This window comes from Salmo salar, chromosome 07 (assembly GCF_965601325.2).
Source record: "Salmo salar chromosome 07, fSalSal1, whole genome shotgun sequence".
Classification (NCBI taxonomy): Eukaryota; Metazoa; Chordata; class Actinopteri; order Salmoniformes; family Salmonidae; genus Salmo; species Salmo salar.
In genome coordinates this window covers 38,298,099-38,315,529 of record NC_138297.1, presented here as the reverse complement: position 1 = coordinate 38,315,529, position 17,431 = coordinate 38,298,099, and the positions used below count along the sequence as shown (strand labels likewise).

At 42.2% G+C, this 17,431-nt stretch overlaps 1 protein-coding gene across 3 annotated transcripts in view; it reads right to left on the bottom strand.

Moving 5' to 3' along the window:
• LOC100306760 (ubiquitin carboxyl-terminal hydrolase 15) overlaps window positions 1–17,431 on the bottom strand; it is a 78,508-nt gene that overhangs the window by 46,698 nt on the left and 14,379 nt on the right. For all 3 annotated transcript variants that reach the window (XM_045721881.2, XM_082977579.1, XM_045721880.2), the window contains one exon: window positions 8,358–8,419. In XM_045721881.2, the coding sequence (XP_045577837.2) occupies window positions 8,358–8,419 (62 nt within the window). The remainder of the gene's footprint in view (window positions 1–8,357; window positions 8,420–17,431) is intronic.

The following is a 17,431-nucleotide window of genomic DNA, read 5'->3' as shown; positions in this document are numbered from 1 at the left end:
ATTCAAAGTTCTCAAACATAGGACTATTTTACACCATTTGAAAGACAAGACTCTCGTTAATCTAACCACATTGTCCGATTTCAAAAAGCCTTTACAGCGAAAGCAAAACATTAGATTGTGTCAGGAGAGTACCTTGCCAAAAATAATCACAGCCATTTTCAAAGCAAGCATATGTCACAAAAACCAAAACCACAGCTAAATGCAGCACTAACCTTTGATGATCATCAGATGACACTCCTAGGACATTATGTTATACAATACATGCATGTTTTGTTCAATCAAGTTTATATTTGTATCAAAAACCAGCTTTTTACATTAGCATGTGATGTTCAGAACTAGCATACCCACCGCAAACTTCCGGTGAATTTACTAAATTACTCAAGATTAACGTTCACAAAATACATAAATTATTTTAAGAATTATAGATACAGAACTCCTTTATGCAATCGCGGTGTCAGATTTTAAAATAGCTTTTCGGCAAAAGCACATTTTGCAATATTCTGAGTACATAGCCTGGCCATCACGGCTAGCTATTTTGACACCCACCAAGTTTGGGGCTCACCAAACTCAGAATTAATATTAGAAAAATTGGATTACCTTTGCTGTTCTTCGTCAGAATACACTCCCAGGACTTAAACAACAAATGTTGTTTTGGTTCCAAATAATCCATAGTTATATTCAAATAGCTCTGTTTTGTTCGTGCGTTCAGGTCACTATCTGAAGGGTGACGCGCGAGCGCATTTCGTGACCAAAAAAATCAAAATATTCCATTACCGTACTTCGAAGCATGTCAAACGCTGTTTAAAATCAATTTATGCGATTTCTCATAAAATAGCGATAATATTCCAACCGGGCGACGTTGTATTCATTGAAAGACTGAAAAAAAAACATGGAGTCGTCTCGTGGACGCGCATCTCCAGTGTCATCGTTCCGTGCCTGACCACTCACAAAAACTCCTGCTGTTTTTCGCCCAGAGACAGGAGAGACCTCATTCCACTTTCTGGCGCCTTCTGAGAGCCAATGGAAGCCTTAGAAAATGTCACGTTACAGCAGAGATGCTGTATTTTTGATAGAGATGCCACAGAAGGAGAACAAATTGTCAGACAGGGCACTTCCTGTATGGAATCTACTCAGGTTTTGGCCTGCCATATGAGTTCTGTTATACTCACAGACACCATTCAAACAGTTTTAGAAACTTTAGAGTGTTTTCTATCCAAATCTACTAATTATATGCATATTCGTGTTTCTGGGCAAGAGTAGTAACCAGTTTAAATCGGGTACGTTTTTTATCCGGCCGTGCAAATACTGCCCCCTAGCCCCAACAGGTTAATTCACCTATTTTCATACATGTTTAATTTTAAAACATTTATCTTACAAAGGAGTTGTTTAATCTAACTTAACTATTTATCTGCACATGGAATTGTATTTATTGTTTTTTACTAATCTTTACAAGAAAATGCCACGGGAACTATCTGATGTGGAGACATTTCACTGCAGCTAATGTAGAAGGAAAAGTTGTGTACATTTGCAAATACTGTGCCAAATCATATGTGAAGAATGCAACAAAGATCCAGACTCATCTGGCCAAGTGCATAAAGTTCCCTCAGCGCTCACAACAAGCAACCTCTGACAAAAGTCGACTTCTATTCGAGGTGACACCTTATCGAAAGCAACAGCTCATGGTCCTCCTGGAATCAGAAGTGTTTTTGACTCAATGGAGGAACGTTGTCAGAGAATTGCAGATTAATGTCTTGCTCGAGCTGTGTATGCAACTGGTTCACCTCTGATGCTCACAGGAAATGTGTATCGGAAAAGATATCTGTATGTTCTTCGCCCAGCATACACCCCTCCAGTCAGACATGCTTTATCCACTCATTTGCTGGTTGCAGAGTTCAACAGAGTTCAAGTGAAGGTCAAGCATATCAGAGAAAGCAGACTGTATTGCAGTCATCTCTGATGGGTGGTCGAATGTTCGTGGGCAAGTAATAATTAACTACATCTCCAGCCCTCAACCAGTATTCTACAAGTGCACAGACACAAGGGACAGACATACCGGTCTCTACATTGCAATTGAGCTGAAGGCAGTCATCGATGACCTTGGACCACAGAAGGTATTTGCACTGGTGACAGACAATGCTGCGAACATTAAGGTGGAGGAGTCCTACCCTCACATCCCACCCATTGGCTGTGCTGCTCATGCATTGAATCTGCTCCTCAAGGACATCATGGCACTGAAAACAATGGACACACTGTACAAGAGAGCCAAGGAAATTGTTAGGTATGTGAAGGGTCATCAAGTTACAGCAGCAATCTACTGCTTCTCAAAGTGAGAAGAATAAGAGCACCACATTGAAGCTGCACAGCAACACCCGCTGGGGTGGTGTTGTCATCATATTTGACAGTCTCCTGGAGGGGAAGGAGTCTCTCCAAGAAATGGCCGATATGGACAGCCCCATCAAGAGGATCCTCCTGGATGATGTATTCTGGGAGAGAGTGGTAAGCAGCCTGAAACCTATAGCAATAGCACGGATTGAGGGAGACAATGCCATCCTGTCGGAAGAAATCCGTACTGCCTGCCCACTTCACTGTTGCTCCAAGCAGAGGAAACCGCAGTTCTGAAATACATCTGCCTGAAGCCCATACACGCATTGGCGTACATGTTGGACACGAAGTTCACTGGCAAGAGCATCCTTTCTGGTGCAGAGCTCAACAAGGCCTATGGTGTCAACACTACCGTGTCTTGCCGCCTTGGCCTGGATGAGGGCAAGGTTCTTGGCAGTCTGGCAAAGTACACTTCCAAGCTTGGGTTTTGGGATGGTGATGCAATATGGCAGTTGTGCCACCTGGTGGAAGGAACTTTGTGGATCTGAGGCTCTTTCCCCTGTTGCCTCCATCGCCCTCCAAATCCCACCAACACCAGCCACCTCAGAGTACAACTGGTCCTTGTTTGGGAACACACCAAAGCACGCAACAGGCTGACCAATACAAGGGTTGAAAAATGGGTGGCCATCCAGGCAAATTTACGCTTTTTGAGTCTGACAACTAGTCATCCTCAACAAGCTTGGAAAGTGACAATGAAGTTAGACCTCAGAGTCTGATGTTCAAGAGGTGGACATTGAGGAGGTCCAGGGAGAAGACGAGTCTATAAACGAAAGCTTTGGTTATCATTTTACAGAAGTATGTTGAAAACATTCTTGGGAGATACAATGGATCATTGGGGATCATTCAATATTCCCTTTTGTTGTTCAGTGAAATCCAATGTCAAGAGTAAGCAAATTAAGTTACATTTTAATTCGTAACTAAATTGTTGTTTTTTTATTTCTAATGGAAGGATTTAATCATTTACAATTATGTCTACTTATGATAAACCTTTTACCTTATGTTTGCCTCCATATGATATGGTAAATATATCCAATGCAAAAAACATCTATATTTAAATGGTATTAATATTCATTTGCATACATTTCCATTAATTCACACAGGAAGTTACCACCTCTGAATATTCCCCAAAATGTGCAACCCTAATCTTGTCCCACTTCATCTACAATCAAACAGTCAAAGACAGAGATCCATCCTTGCGTACTTAATCCTGGTTTGAAACATCCAAGATTAAAATAGCATCCTATCCATTATTCAATGCCAGAGCAGACCAAGCTGGCAATGTACAGTGAGGAGTGGGTTGACAGGAAGGGGATCTCAAATAAAATTGTATGTCACATACACGCATTTAGCAGATGTTATTGCAGGTGTAGCAAAATGCTTGTAGGGAGAGCCTACTCCCACATCACCATGGATTCCACAGATACAAGAAGACAATATGGAAATAAATCTGCCCTTAGTGTGCAATGGTGAAAACAGTGATGTGCTCAGACCGTAAGTGTGCTACATAAACTCAGCAAAAAAATAAACGTCCTCACTGTCAACTGCATTTATTTTCAGCAAACTTAACGTGTAAATATTCATATGAACATAAGATTCAGACAAACTGAACAAGTTCCACAGACACGTGACTAACAGAAATTGAACAATGTGTCCCTGAACAAAGAGGGGGGGGGGGGGGTCAAAATCAAGTCAGTATCTGGTGTGGCCACTAGCTGCATTAAGTACTGCAGCGCATCTCCTCCTCATGAACTGCACCAGATTTTACCCCACTCTTCCACCAGGGCACCTGTAAATTCCTGGACATTTTTGGGGGGGGAATGGCCCTAGCCCTCACTCTTCGATCCAACAGGTCCCAGATGTGCTCAATGGGCCAATGGGATTGAGATCCGGCTCTTCGCTGGCCATGGCAGAACACTGACATTCCTGTCTTGCAGGAAATCACGCACAGAACAAGCAGTATGGCTGGTGGCATTGTCATGCTGGAGGGTCATGTCAGGATGAGCCTGCAGGAAGGGTACCACATGAGGGAGGAGGATGTCTTCCCTGTAACGCACAGCTTTGAGATTGCCTGCAATGACAACAAGCTCAGTCCGATGATGTGACACACCGTCCCAGACCATGACGGACCCTCCACCTTGATCCTGCTCCAGAGTACAGGCCTCGGTGTAACGCTCATTCCTTCGACGATAAACACGAATCCAACCATCACCCCTGGTGAGACAAAACTGCGACTCATCAGTGAAAAACACTTTGTGCCAGTCCTGTCTGGTCCAGCGACGGTGGGTTTGTGCCCATTGGCGACGTTTTTTGCCGGTGATGTCTGGTGAGGACCTGCCTTACAACAGGTCTACAAGCCCTCAGTCCAGCCTCTCTCACTGTATTGCTGACAGTCTGAGCACTGATGGAGGGATTGTGCATTCCCGGTGTAACTCGGGCAGTTGTTGCCATCCTGTACCTGTCCCGCAGGTATGATGTTCAGATGTACCAATCCTGTGCAGGTGTTGTTACACGTGGTCTGCCAATGCGAGGACAATCAGCTGTCCGTCCTGTCTCCCTGTAGCGCTGTCTTAGGCGTCTCACAGTACGGACATTGCAATTTATCGCCCTGGCCACATCTGCAGTCCTCATGCCTCCTTGCAGCATGCCTAAGGCACGTTCACGCAGATGAGCAGGGACCCTGGGCATCTTTCTTTTGGTGTTTTTCCAGAGTCAGTAGAAAGGCCTCTTTAGTGTCCTAAGTTTTCATAACTGTGACCTTAATTGCCTACCGTCTGTAAGCTGGTAGTGTCTTAACGACCGTTCCACAGGTGCATGTTCATTAATTGTTTATGGGTCATTGAACAAGCATGGGAAAGTGTTTAAACCCTTTACAATGAAGTTACAATGAAGTTATTTGGATTTTTACAAATTATCTTAGAAAGACAGGGTCCTGAAAAAGGGACATTTCTTTTCTTGCCAACATTCCTCTACAACTAGGCTATTGTTTAACTACTGGACAGGGACAACACAATCCACACCAGTGAACAACCCAGGTCTCAAGAGTTTATGGGTTGCATGAGTTTCACAGTAACTATTGATTCTCACTTGAACCACCTACACAAAATGACTCTCCTTGAATATTGTTAGAGAGTTACATTTCAATCAATTCATAATTCCATCAACAGATGATCAATTAATCTGAGATGACATTGAAACACGGTTTAACACGCGGAAGCTCTTCAGTCCTATGATGGAGAACACTGCTGTGAAAAGTTAAAACGACAGATGAAAACCATAAACTATGCAGGCAACTGCAAATCACCGCATAACCACCTCAAGCCTAAACCCAGAGATGTACAGAGTTCCACAAACTATCCTCCATATTGGCACCAAACATTCCATTAAATCAATAACATTTCTAATTTGCACTCTTTGCCTAGATAGAACCTTTGGAGCCAAGATGGCGTATGTTCAAAACGCGACATCTTCAGAGTTCACGCAACTCCATAGTGTCCCTCTATGGCCCTGTGTGTCCCAGCTGTCAGTCAATAAAACAACCCTCTCCATGCTCACTAGTCCTTACTTCCTGATGTTATGATTGTTTGTGAGAGATGAAGGGGAGATCTTTGGCAAAGCAGACAGATTGGAAGCACCAGATGACCTTAAAGATAAGGAATATCATACATTAGAGAGAAAGGATAATGGCTCTCAAAGAAGAGCCTTTAGAGTGGTGGTCATTAATTGAAAAATGATCGAAATAGGTCAAACCAGGGGTTTTCAAACTGGGGTCCAGGTACTGCAGGGGTCTGCGATTTTTATGAATATCGCAAACTGCAACAGAATACCATCGTGGATACCATTTCTATGTCTCTGCGTCCAGTATGAAGTTAATTAACCTCTCTTGGGTAGGGGGGCAGTATTTGGAATTTTGGATGAATGAGGTGCCCAACGTAAACTGCCTGTTACTCAGGCCCAGAAGCTAGGATATGCATATTGCAGTATTGGATAGAAAACACTCAAGTTTCCAAAACTGTTAAAATAGTGTCTGAGTATAACAGAACTGATATGGCAGGCAAAAACCTGAGGAAAATCCATCCACAAAGTGGGATATTTTTGATGTGGGTACTTTTCTATTGAATGCCTATACAGTATGTGTTTGGATATAACCCAAATTGCAGTTCCTATGGCTTCCACTAGATGTCAACAGTCTTTAGACATTGTTTCAGACTTGTATTCTGAAAAACGAGGCAGAATGAGACCATTTTCTAAGTGGCATGTAGAATGAAGCAGAGCTCCTTTGCGCACGTGACCGATAGCACGCCCTTCATTCTTTTTTCCTTTCAATTGAAGACGCTATTGTCCGGTTGAAATATTATCGATTGTTTAGACAATAGACAACCTGAGGATTAATTATAAACATCGTTTGACATGTTGCGACGAACTTTACCGGTACTATTAGGATGTATTCGTCTGCATGTCGTGACCGCCTTTGAGCCAGTGGATTACTGAACAAAATGCGCCAACAAAACAGAGGTTTTGGCACATAAAGAGGGACTTTATCGAACAAAACAAACATTTATTGTGTAACATGGACTCTTGTGACTGCAAACATATGAAGATCAAAGGTAAGTGATTACTTTTATCGCCATTTCTGACTTTTGCAATTCCTTTACTTGGTTGTAAAATATTTGTATGCTTTTGTAAGCGGTGCACTGTCCTCAGAAAATCGCATGGTATGCTTTCGCCATAAAGCCCTTTTGAAATCTGACACAGCGGCTGGATTAACAAGAAGTTCATCTTTAAGCCGATGTATAACACTTCTATTTTTATGAATGTTTAATTTGACTATTTCTGTATTTTGAATTTGGCGCTCTACAATTTCACCAGATGTTAAAGGAAGTTTCACGAGCCAATGCTAACTAGCGTTAGCGCAATGACGAAGTCTACAGTCATTGCCAAAATCTCAAACTATCCCTTAAAAATTGAGGAAATTATAGTAATTGGAGCTAATCACAGGGTTTGTTCTGTGTAGGACATTCTTAGGGAAGCCATCTAAGTGGTAGGTTTAGGGACTGAGAAACAGTTTGTGTCAACTTAAATGACCAAAACCAGATAAAAACCATGCAGAAAAGATACTGAACATGTATTTTCAAATAATACCAACTTTGAGAACTAAGAACCAAATAAAAGCTGGACAGTCAGGGAGATGGAAAATTCAGAAAACCGGGTATATGCCCATTTATTTTGTTATGTTTGAGCAGAGGAACAAAGCCTTAGCCATGGCAAAATGCATAGAATTGCAAGAAATGTGCTTTAAAAATGGCAAAATTGTCTTTCAGCTCCATGCCAAACTACATGGAATTGTTGGAAATTTGATTAACTGCTAAATTCACACCTAAAATGGAAAAATGTGTAGAACTGCAGAAAACGTGCTTCGAACAGCAACATTTTCTATGGCGCCAAGATACCTTTCTAGCTAATAGACTGGAAGATGAAGGGTAAACTCAGACAATGAAGTGTGGGGAGGTCAAAATAAAACTGTTAACCAAATTTATTCAGTTTAAAAAGTTGATTTCTTCTACCTGCCATTATCATTCAACTGATGACAAGACATTTTTTTTGCTAACGTATTATGGGGGTTCCTATGTCGCCGGTTAGCCTGGGAAAGACACGTTTGAAAACCCCTGGGTTAAACGATAAGAGATGTCAGCAACTAAAGCCAAGCAAATAGGATAGAGGCAAATATATGATAGAGAGTTGAAATTCAAAAGACGGTTGTAAAATAGTAGCTAAAATAATCGTAAGGATCTGCTAGGTTGAACATAAAATGTATACATTGAATGTATAAAACAAACTTAGCAAAATAGACCAGTATAGAGAAAGCTCTGCCTCAGAAGAACCTGTGTCTTTCCATCCCAAGTGAGAGTCATATCTAAATCGGAAGTCCAGCTCCTCACTCACATAACCCAAGGTCATGGACCCAGCCAGACACTCACTTTGGTGCAGAAGAACCTCTAGGCCACGATCCATCCTCATTCTTCTGCTCTATTACCAGGACCTGCATGGACATCAGAAATAGAAAGATAACACATAAATATGGAATCATAATATATACGCCACTATGTTAACCAACTTCCTTCGTCAGATTGGCCTACTGTACCATAAATGCATCTACAGCAAGCCTTCCCTGTGGCTCAGTTGGTAGAGCATGGTGTGTGCAACGCCAGGGTTGTGGGTTCGATTCCCACGGGGGGCCAGTACAAAAATAAAAATAAAAAAATGCATGAAATGAAATGTATGCACTCACTACTGTAAGTCGCTCTGGATAAGAGCGTCTGCTAAATTACTCAAATGTAAAATGTACAGTGTAATAAAGATAATCTAACGTTTTACCTAATGATATATAAGGAGGGCATTTGCACAACATGTTTCACAACAGCACACAACAAAATTCCAGAGACATATTGAGCAACCAGCTGATACCAATCACGACCACACCCAGAGACTGATGGCTGACTTAAGCACTCACACGAACATGTCAAGACATGAAAGCGCCCTAGCCACACGAACTGACCACTGGTGTAAAAAACAACATCCAATGAATATCGCAACCACCCAGACACGAATTACCAGAAAAACACACACACACACACACACACTTAGGGGTGTTGGACTCCGAGGACAAAGGACACTGCCAAGGGCCAATGGGAAGTCGACACCACCTGGAGAATGGACCGTCCCTCCACTCATCGACCAGTCAGGAGAGCGGACCTAGACTCAACCTACGTCAACACACTGTTATTTCATTGTATAAATTGGATGCACACTATGTTTCGGGGCTCTCTTCCGCTAGTTCCCTATGAGCTAAACGAACGAGTCCGTGCACGCTTTGGCAAATATCTTTGTCTCTTAATAAACTGCCTTACTATAAACTGAATCCACCCGGTCCAGTGTCTTGACTTGGTCTCCTTCTCAAGTAACTGATCATCAACAAAACTTGGTAGCAGAGGATGGTTTCAAACTCCTGAATTCGGTCCATTAATGGTTGATGTGAGAGGAGACAAGTCCGGGACAATCTCGTAAGGACGGGTGACCTGTCCGCAGGAGTCATCGGCGATTCTGCTTGCCCCGGGAAACTGATAAACGAGCTCGAATAAAAAAAAGGTAAGCAGAGCCTGTTAAAACAAAATCTGCATATTGTATTATAGTCTTTATCCAAATTTTGATCAGTAGTACTGGGCGTGAGTATGAATTACTGTTAATATTGTACGAAATTATATAGACAAACGTTAAGGCTGAGTACAAGGATATTTGCTGTTATAGGCCTGAAAATGTATCCGTGAGTTTCTGTCCAACTAAAGTGGCGTTTGGTTTGAGACATTAATATACAGTCAGGTACATGGGATATTGCATTCCGTGAAATTGGGGCGGACTGAAGTGACTCAGTCCGGAGCGTCAATACACAGTCGGGTGCATAGAAATTAACCCAGGAAATATCCGTGAGATTGGGACCAACTGAAGTAGTCATCAGTTAGGAGCACCAATATACAGTCGGATAATTCGGTATATAGTAGTGTTGATTGAGCGTTTCACAGGTCTTCTTTTAATCAATTTAATTTCATTGGTATAATTTTTAAGAATTACTGAGTGAATTGTGGTCAGCCGCCGTGCTGTTGGTATTGTCCTGGGTTATTTCAACAATACAATTAACAATTGTCTTGATAAGGGTTGAAGTGGTTGTTATTCTGCTACTGTAATATAGACAGTTCATTAAATTAATTATAATTTTCAGCACTTTGTCTACGAGGGTGGGGCACCAGAGATAAGTCTGTGTCAGCACCGAGAATACATCGCTGGTTTTGACCAACGACGGGCTAAGTATACAAAGATAGAGGGACATTAGTGTGGGTAATAAAATGGCAACCATTCCACCAACCAAACTTAAATTTAGCGAATATTTAGATCAGAAGATACAGGATAGAGCGGGGGGAAAGGAACATTATAAAGCAATAAGGTAGTGATGGAGGAAGGTTTGAAGGAAGCAGTTGAGAAGGGAATAGAAAGTGAAAAGGACAGAAACAGGAACCACATGTTTAAGAAGGAAGGGACCAAAAACAGAGAAAAGGAAGACACCGTCAGGGGCCCAGATAACTTGGCGAGTAGAAAGGGGGTACCTGGTGGGAGTGAAAGACAGGTTTGTTGGGTGGGTAACAGTAATACCAGAGCAATACCAACGGCACGAGAGGAGGCCAAGTCAGTCATAAAGTGGCTGCAAATCAGTAACAAGCACCTGAGACAGGTGGAGGAGAGATTCGGGATTGTACACAAATTTGGGTAGGTGTGCAGGCCCCAATCTCAGGGCCTCGTGGAACGCGCCACTCAAACCCTTAAGGCTAAATAGCTATGGTATGTGCAGGTTTGAATATGCCTGGTCCACCAAGGGAGGGAGGTCATATGCCCGCCCTTGATGTACAACAAATTGTAATGTCTGTATGTGAGAAAACTGACGGAACTTTCTGCAGCTCTGTCCACACAGATCCGCAAGGTCCAAGAGGGGAAGCTGTTGGGAGACTCGCCACCACTGAAGGTAAAAGTTGGGGACTGGGTGAGGGTCAAGGTCCACAAGAGAAAGTGGCTGGAACCCAGGTGGACTGGGCCGTACGAAGTGAAGGAAGTTACTTCACACTCTGTCCAGGTCAAAGGTAAATCAGGAGCACCTTGGCACCACCTTACACATTGCACTCCAGCCCCAACCCCTTCCAGAACTTTGACTGAAACCAGGGCCGATTTGCGCGCCCTACATAAATTCGATTCCAACCACTGAAACCTTAGTTGGGGAAAATGGGACAATGGCTTCCGTTTCCACGACCTAAGGCACCACGCCCAGGGTCGGGGTACCTCCCTCCCTGGGAGAGGCTGGGGATATCAGCTCCCCTGTTTGTTATTTTTGTGAGTGTACACTACTAGGCTGACACCACCGCTATTGACCCTGGTCAGGCTGATAGGGGCCTAATGTTTCCTTTGCTTCAGGTGGAAGACACTGAACCCTAGTATGCATTCGAGGGAGGCCCGGGTTCGGATCCCAGCCCATGCACCATGGGACTAAAATGTAAGAAGATATGTTTTGCCTGGAGAGATACGGTTTCTAGCGTTTGTTTAAGATATAAATGTAACGTTTTGATAGCTTGATTAGTTTAAATTGAAAGGCTAACTAATTAGAAAATAATAGCGAGGGAATTTTGATATAATACGTTGTCTGTTGCTGGAAATAGCATACAGAGCAAGAGTTGAATGATGTTATTTTTTATAAGTATGGCGATTTACATGTTACTTTTAAAGTCTTGGATATTTCATAAATGTGAAGCTGAAAGAGAAGAGGAAGTTGTGAAGTTGGGTTTTAATCTTACTATAGAGGTAAGGCAGAACGTTGGTTGAGTAGTGGGTTATATTTTTGCTTACGGGTAAAACAAAAGATGAGAAGAGAATTGGTTATGTGCGCTGAGCTATGTTTGGCTGGAAGGAAACATTTGGTGATGTGAAGCTGGTTATTGATTCTTGGTTTGAATGTTTAGGTAACACCAGTGAATTAGAAAAGGAAGTTTATGTATTTAAACATACTTTGTTTCCATTACGTGGAAAAATGTCAAGTCATTAAAGTGAATCACAGGAGGAGTTAATTTTATATTAACAGGGAAGGTGCACATTAAACACAGTTGTGTATAATGGCAGGGTATTCCTAGCAAACAGAATGGGCCGGTTTGCAGACAAACTGAAAGGGTTTTAAGGTTTTAAGCAATCTTGGGTCAAATTGGTTAAATAGTACGTTAAAATATGGGGTTTCATAGATTGAAGTACAGTATTGTATCCAAAGGTAGCGCATGTTCAATTAAGTTTAAAACTAATGATTGGGGGGAGTACAATGGTAGTATAAGCATTTGTAGGTTTTGTTTGTAGTTAACTTTTGGGTTTCTGAATCAGTGTAGTATGAGGAAATGCTGATCAAGTGGTTATTTTATGGAATATGGAGCGCTTAGCTCTTTGGGGAAAAATTCCTAGGGACAGGATATGTTAAAGGGGTAGACACACATGGCATTTTAAAGTTTTATTTTCTGAGTTTTAATTAAACACGTGAAATTCTTTTGATAGGGAATGTTCTGGGAACTTGAGATACAAAATGAAGATAAGGTTATTAGCTTTCATTTGTCTAATGTAGTAAGAAAGAAAAAACGGTTCTGAAAAGGGGGTATGACTTTTTGACCCCACTGGTGACTTTTCCTTTTGTGGTCTGATCAGCCGCAATGAAAAGCCATTGGATGGTGAATTTAAGGTCATTTGGGATACTAACTTTAAGGAAATTTGGAGAACTGATAATTATGATGGAGTTAAAGTTCTTAGACACAATTGATAATTTGAACCAATGAGAAGACAAAATGACGAAAAGGGTACAATAATTTCTCTTTGGGGAGTAGTTCAGATTAGTCATTTTGATCTGATTATGTTACGTGAATATCGTTTGATAAGTAGGGGTACTTTTTACATTATCTAGATACGTTTATTTTCCCTTAGGAAGTCAGCTGTGGTTGTATTTAGTGGAAGAGATTTAACACAACAAGACTGGAATTAATATAATAGTAATATTATATTTTGTTGTTAAATAAGTTTTAAATGGTAGACTTATGTCAAGCATTAGGATATATTCTAAGCCAACAGGACAGGAATATATGACATCTGTAGGGAATCCAGGATTATTGAGGGTATCGAGATAAATTTAGGTAGATATGTAATAAGATCATGAGACATTTAGTACTCCCCTGCACTGCTGAGACCTTGATGGGTTGGAAGTAGAAGGAGGAGAGCATAAACAAGGAAGAGAAGATAAAAGTAACATAGAAGAATTAGATAACGGTTAGTGAGTGGAGACCAGCATAGTTAAATTAAACAGGTGAGGACAGAAATAACACTGGAGAGACAGAAAAGACATAAGAATAGAAGATAGCAGGATAATTTAGTTAGTCTCTCCATGTATTAATATCCTAACTAAATGAACCTATGTATTATAGTTTTGATTTTAAGTTATGTTTGGTAAAATTCGCTAGGAAAAGATATGATAATTTAGTTGAAAGAAGTTGTTCAATCTTAAAGAAGATAGGACACTTGATAGAGAAATGCACAGGGTAGCTAAGGATGAATGCCCCAGGGAGAATTGGACATGTGGTATATGAAAGGGGGCAATCCTACAAGAGAAGGGCTGACATAAGGATAATTTACTAACCTTACAAAAGACATTGTTAAGAAATGCAGCAAAATTGATACATGGCTTGAGCCAACATCAAGCACCATGCTCCACTCATGAAACACAAGAGCAGCAGCATAAATTATCAAAATGTCTCTTGCTCGCTCTACTGTAGCAGTCGCTTTTGGATCTGTATGGTACCGTCCAGACAAGTCAGTTAAAATTACACATGGCCGAGACCCGTGACAATCTTACCAGACTCAACCCAGACCCATAACATTACCCGTTCGGATCCCGGAACGGGTCTCAGGTATTCGGGCACAGGTGGATCCGTGAAGACCTCTGTGTGGGAAGCAGCCGCAAGAGGAGAGACCGAGAACACTAAAAATGGACATTACACAAGGCTGAGTGAGCGTTTCAGAATATTGCACGCAATATGGATATTGAGTGTCAATATTGCGATTTTTATGCGAAATCGATTGTGCAGCAGTTCTGCATTTACCATAATTTTCAATCTGTAATCAATCTACTTGTCCTTCTGTATTTCTCTAATTGGTTTACTGCATCTAGTTAAGAGCAGTAATTTCCCAATTTATTAATACAGGGAAACACTGGGAGATTAATCAGATCCCTAAGTATGCCCATGCCTCAATTGGCTTTGTCGTGGGCAGACTGAAAAGCCAAAGTGGAGGCCTGGGCTTTGTCCAAAATGGAACCTTATTCCTTATATAGCGCACTACTTTTGATCAGGCCCCAAAGGGCTCTGGTCAAATGTAGTGCACTCAGGGCTCTAAAGTGCGACCATGTGTGTCACATACGCTCCAAGATATTTTGCTGTGCGACCTTACATTTTAGTTTGGGAGCAAAAGCACGACATCAATATTTTTTTATAATAATTAAATAAAGACAATTGCTAGCGGTAACTCATATCGCGAGGGTCTGAAGCTCATTGGATTAACTCGAATTGCTAGCGGGCTGGACCACATTGGGGGAAAATGTAGTTTAAAAAAAAAGTCACAGCACCACTTCCAGAGAAACAGTCGCTTTCAAACTAGGAAAAGGAAAGCCTTAATCGACATCCATGTCTTTGGCGCCCGGGGAACAGTGGGTTAACGGCCTTGCTCAGGGGCAGAACGACAGGTTTTTACCGCATGGCGAATTGAGCTAAGACAGTAATTCGGCATTTATGAACTACACATTGACACCTCCGGCCCAAAGCGGGAGGTTTAAAAAAAAGCCTTAGTGATATTTGTCTATTGCTGTTTTGGTTAGTATTTGTCTTATTTCCCTGTAGAGCCTCCAGCCCTGCTCAAATATGCCTTAGCAAGCCCTTACGTTCCACCCCCCACACATGCAGTGACCGCACCTGGCTTAAATGGTGCCTTTAGAGACAAAACCTCTCATCGTCACTCAATGTCTAGGCTTACCTCCACTGTACTCACATCCTACCATACCCATTATGCCTTGAAACTACTCCTCCCCGCCCAGAAACCTGCTCCTTTTACTCTCTGTTCCGAACGCACTAGACAACCAGTTCTTATAGCCTTTAGCCATACCCTTAACCTACTCCTCCGGTGATGACGTAGAGGTTAATCCAGGCCCTGCAGCACCTAGGTCCACTCTCATTTATTGACTTCTGTAACTGTAAATGCATTGGTTTCATGCATGTTAACATTAGAAGCCTCATCCCCAAGTTTGTTTTATTCACTGCTTTAGCGCACACCGCTAACCTGGATGTCCTAGCCGTGTCTGAATCCTGGCTTATGAAGGGCACCAAAAATCCTGAAATTTCCATCACTAACTAACATTTTCCAACAAGATAGAAATGCCAAAGGGGGTAGAGTTGCAATCTATTGCAGAGACAGCCTGCAGAGTTCTGTCATACTATCCAGGTCTGTGCCCAAACAATTCAAGCTTCCACTTCTAAAAATCCACCTTTCCAGAAACAAGCCTCTCACCGTAGACCCCCCCCCCCCCTCAGCTGTGCCCTGGACACCATATGTGAATTGATCACCCCCCATTTATCTTCAGAGTTCGTACTGTTAGGTGCCCTAAACTGGGACATGCTTAACACCCCAGCCATCCAACAAGCTAAGCTAGATGCCCACAATCTCACAAATTATCAAGGAAGCTACCAGGTACAACCCTAAATCCATAACCATGGGCACGCTCTTAGATATCATCCTGACCAACTTGCCCTCTAAATACACCTCTGCTGTCTTCAACCAGGATCTCAACAATCGCTGCCTCATTCCCTGCGTGGGTAATGGGCCCGCGGTCAAACGACCACCCCTCATCACTGTCAAACGCTCCCTAAAACAATTCAGCGAGCAGGCCTTTCTAAATCGACCTGGTCCGGGGATCCTGGAAGGACATTGACCTCATTCCGTCAGTAGAGAAAGCCTGGTTGCTCATCAAAAGTGCTTTCCTCACCATCTTAATTAAATAAGCATGCCCCATTCAAAAAAATTGTAGAACTAAGAACAGATATAGCCCTTGGTTCACCCCAGACTTGACTGCCCTTGACCAGCACAAAAACATCCTGTGGCGTTCTGCATTAGCATCGAATAGCCACCGCGATATGCAATTATTCAGGAACCAATATACTCAGTCAGTTAGGAAAGCTAAGGCTAGCTTTTTCAAACAGAAATTTGCTTCCTGTAGCACTAATTCCAAAACGTTTTGGGACACTGTAAAGCCCATGGAGAATAAGAGCACCTCCTCCTACAGCCCACTACACTGAGGATAGGAAACATTGTCACCACCGATAAATCTACGATCATTTCAATAGCATTTTTCCACGGCTGGCCATACTTTCCACCTGGCTAACCCTACCAACAGCTCAGCACCCCCTGCAGCCACCTGTCCAAATCTCCCCCACTTCTCCTTCACCCAAATCTAGACAGCTGATGTTCTGAAAGAACTGCAAAATCTGGACCCCTACAAATCAGCTGGGCTAGAAAATCTGGAAATTATCCGCCGAAATTGTTGCAACCCCTATTACTAGCCTATTCAACCACTCTTTCGTATCGTCAGATCTACAAAGATTGGAAAGTTGCCGCGGTCATCCCCCTCTTCAAAAGGGGGAGACACTCTAGACCCAAACTGTTATAGACTTCTATAGTTCTCAGATAGAGTTCAGTGTGTCAAACCTCTGGAAGTCTATGGGGGAACCACAGGATTCAATTCTCAGACAGACTATTTTCTCTGTATACATCAATGATGTCGCTCTTGCTGCTGGTGATTCTCTGATCCACCTCTACACAGACACCATTCTGTATTCTTCTGGCCCTTATTTGGACACTTAACTAACCTCCAAAACGAGCTTCAACGCCATACAACTCTTACCATGGCCTCCAACTGTTGAAAAACTAAGTGCATGCTCTTCAACCGATTGCTGCCTGCACCCTCCCGCCTGACTAGCATCACTACTCTGGACGGTTCTGAACTAGAATATGTGGACAACTACCTAGGTGTCTGGTTAGACTCAACTCTCCTTCCAGACTCACATTAAGCATCTCCAATCCAAAGTTAAATCTAGAATTGGCTTCCTATTTCGCAACAAAGCCTCCTTCACTCATGCCGCCAAACATACCCTCGTAAAACTGACTATCCTACCGATCCTTGACTTCGGCGATGTCATTTACAAAATAGCCCTTAACCTGTTAGGGCTAGGGGGCAGCATTTGCACGTCTGGATAAAAAAAATGTACCCGATTTAATCTGGTTACTAATCCTACCCAGTAACTAGAATATGCATATACTTATTATATATGGATAGAAAACACTCTAAAGTTTCTAAAACTGTTTGAATGGTGTCTGTGAGTATAACAGAACT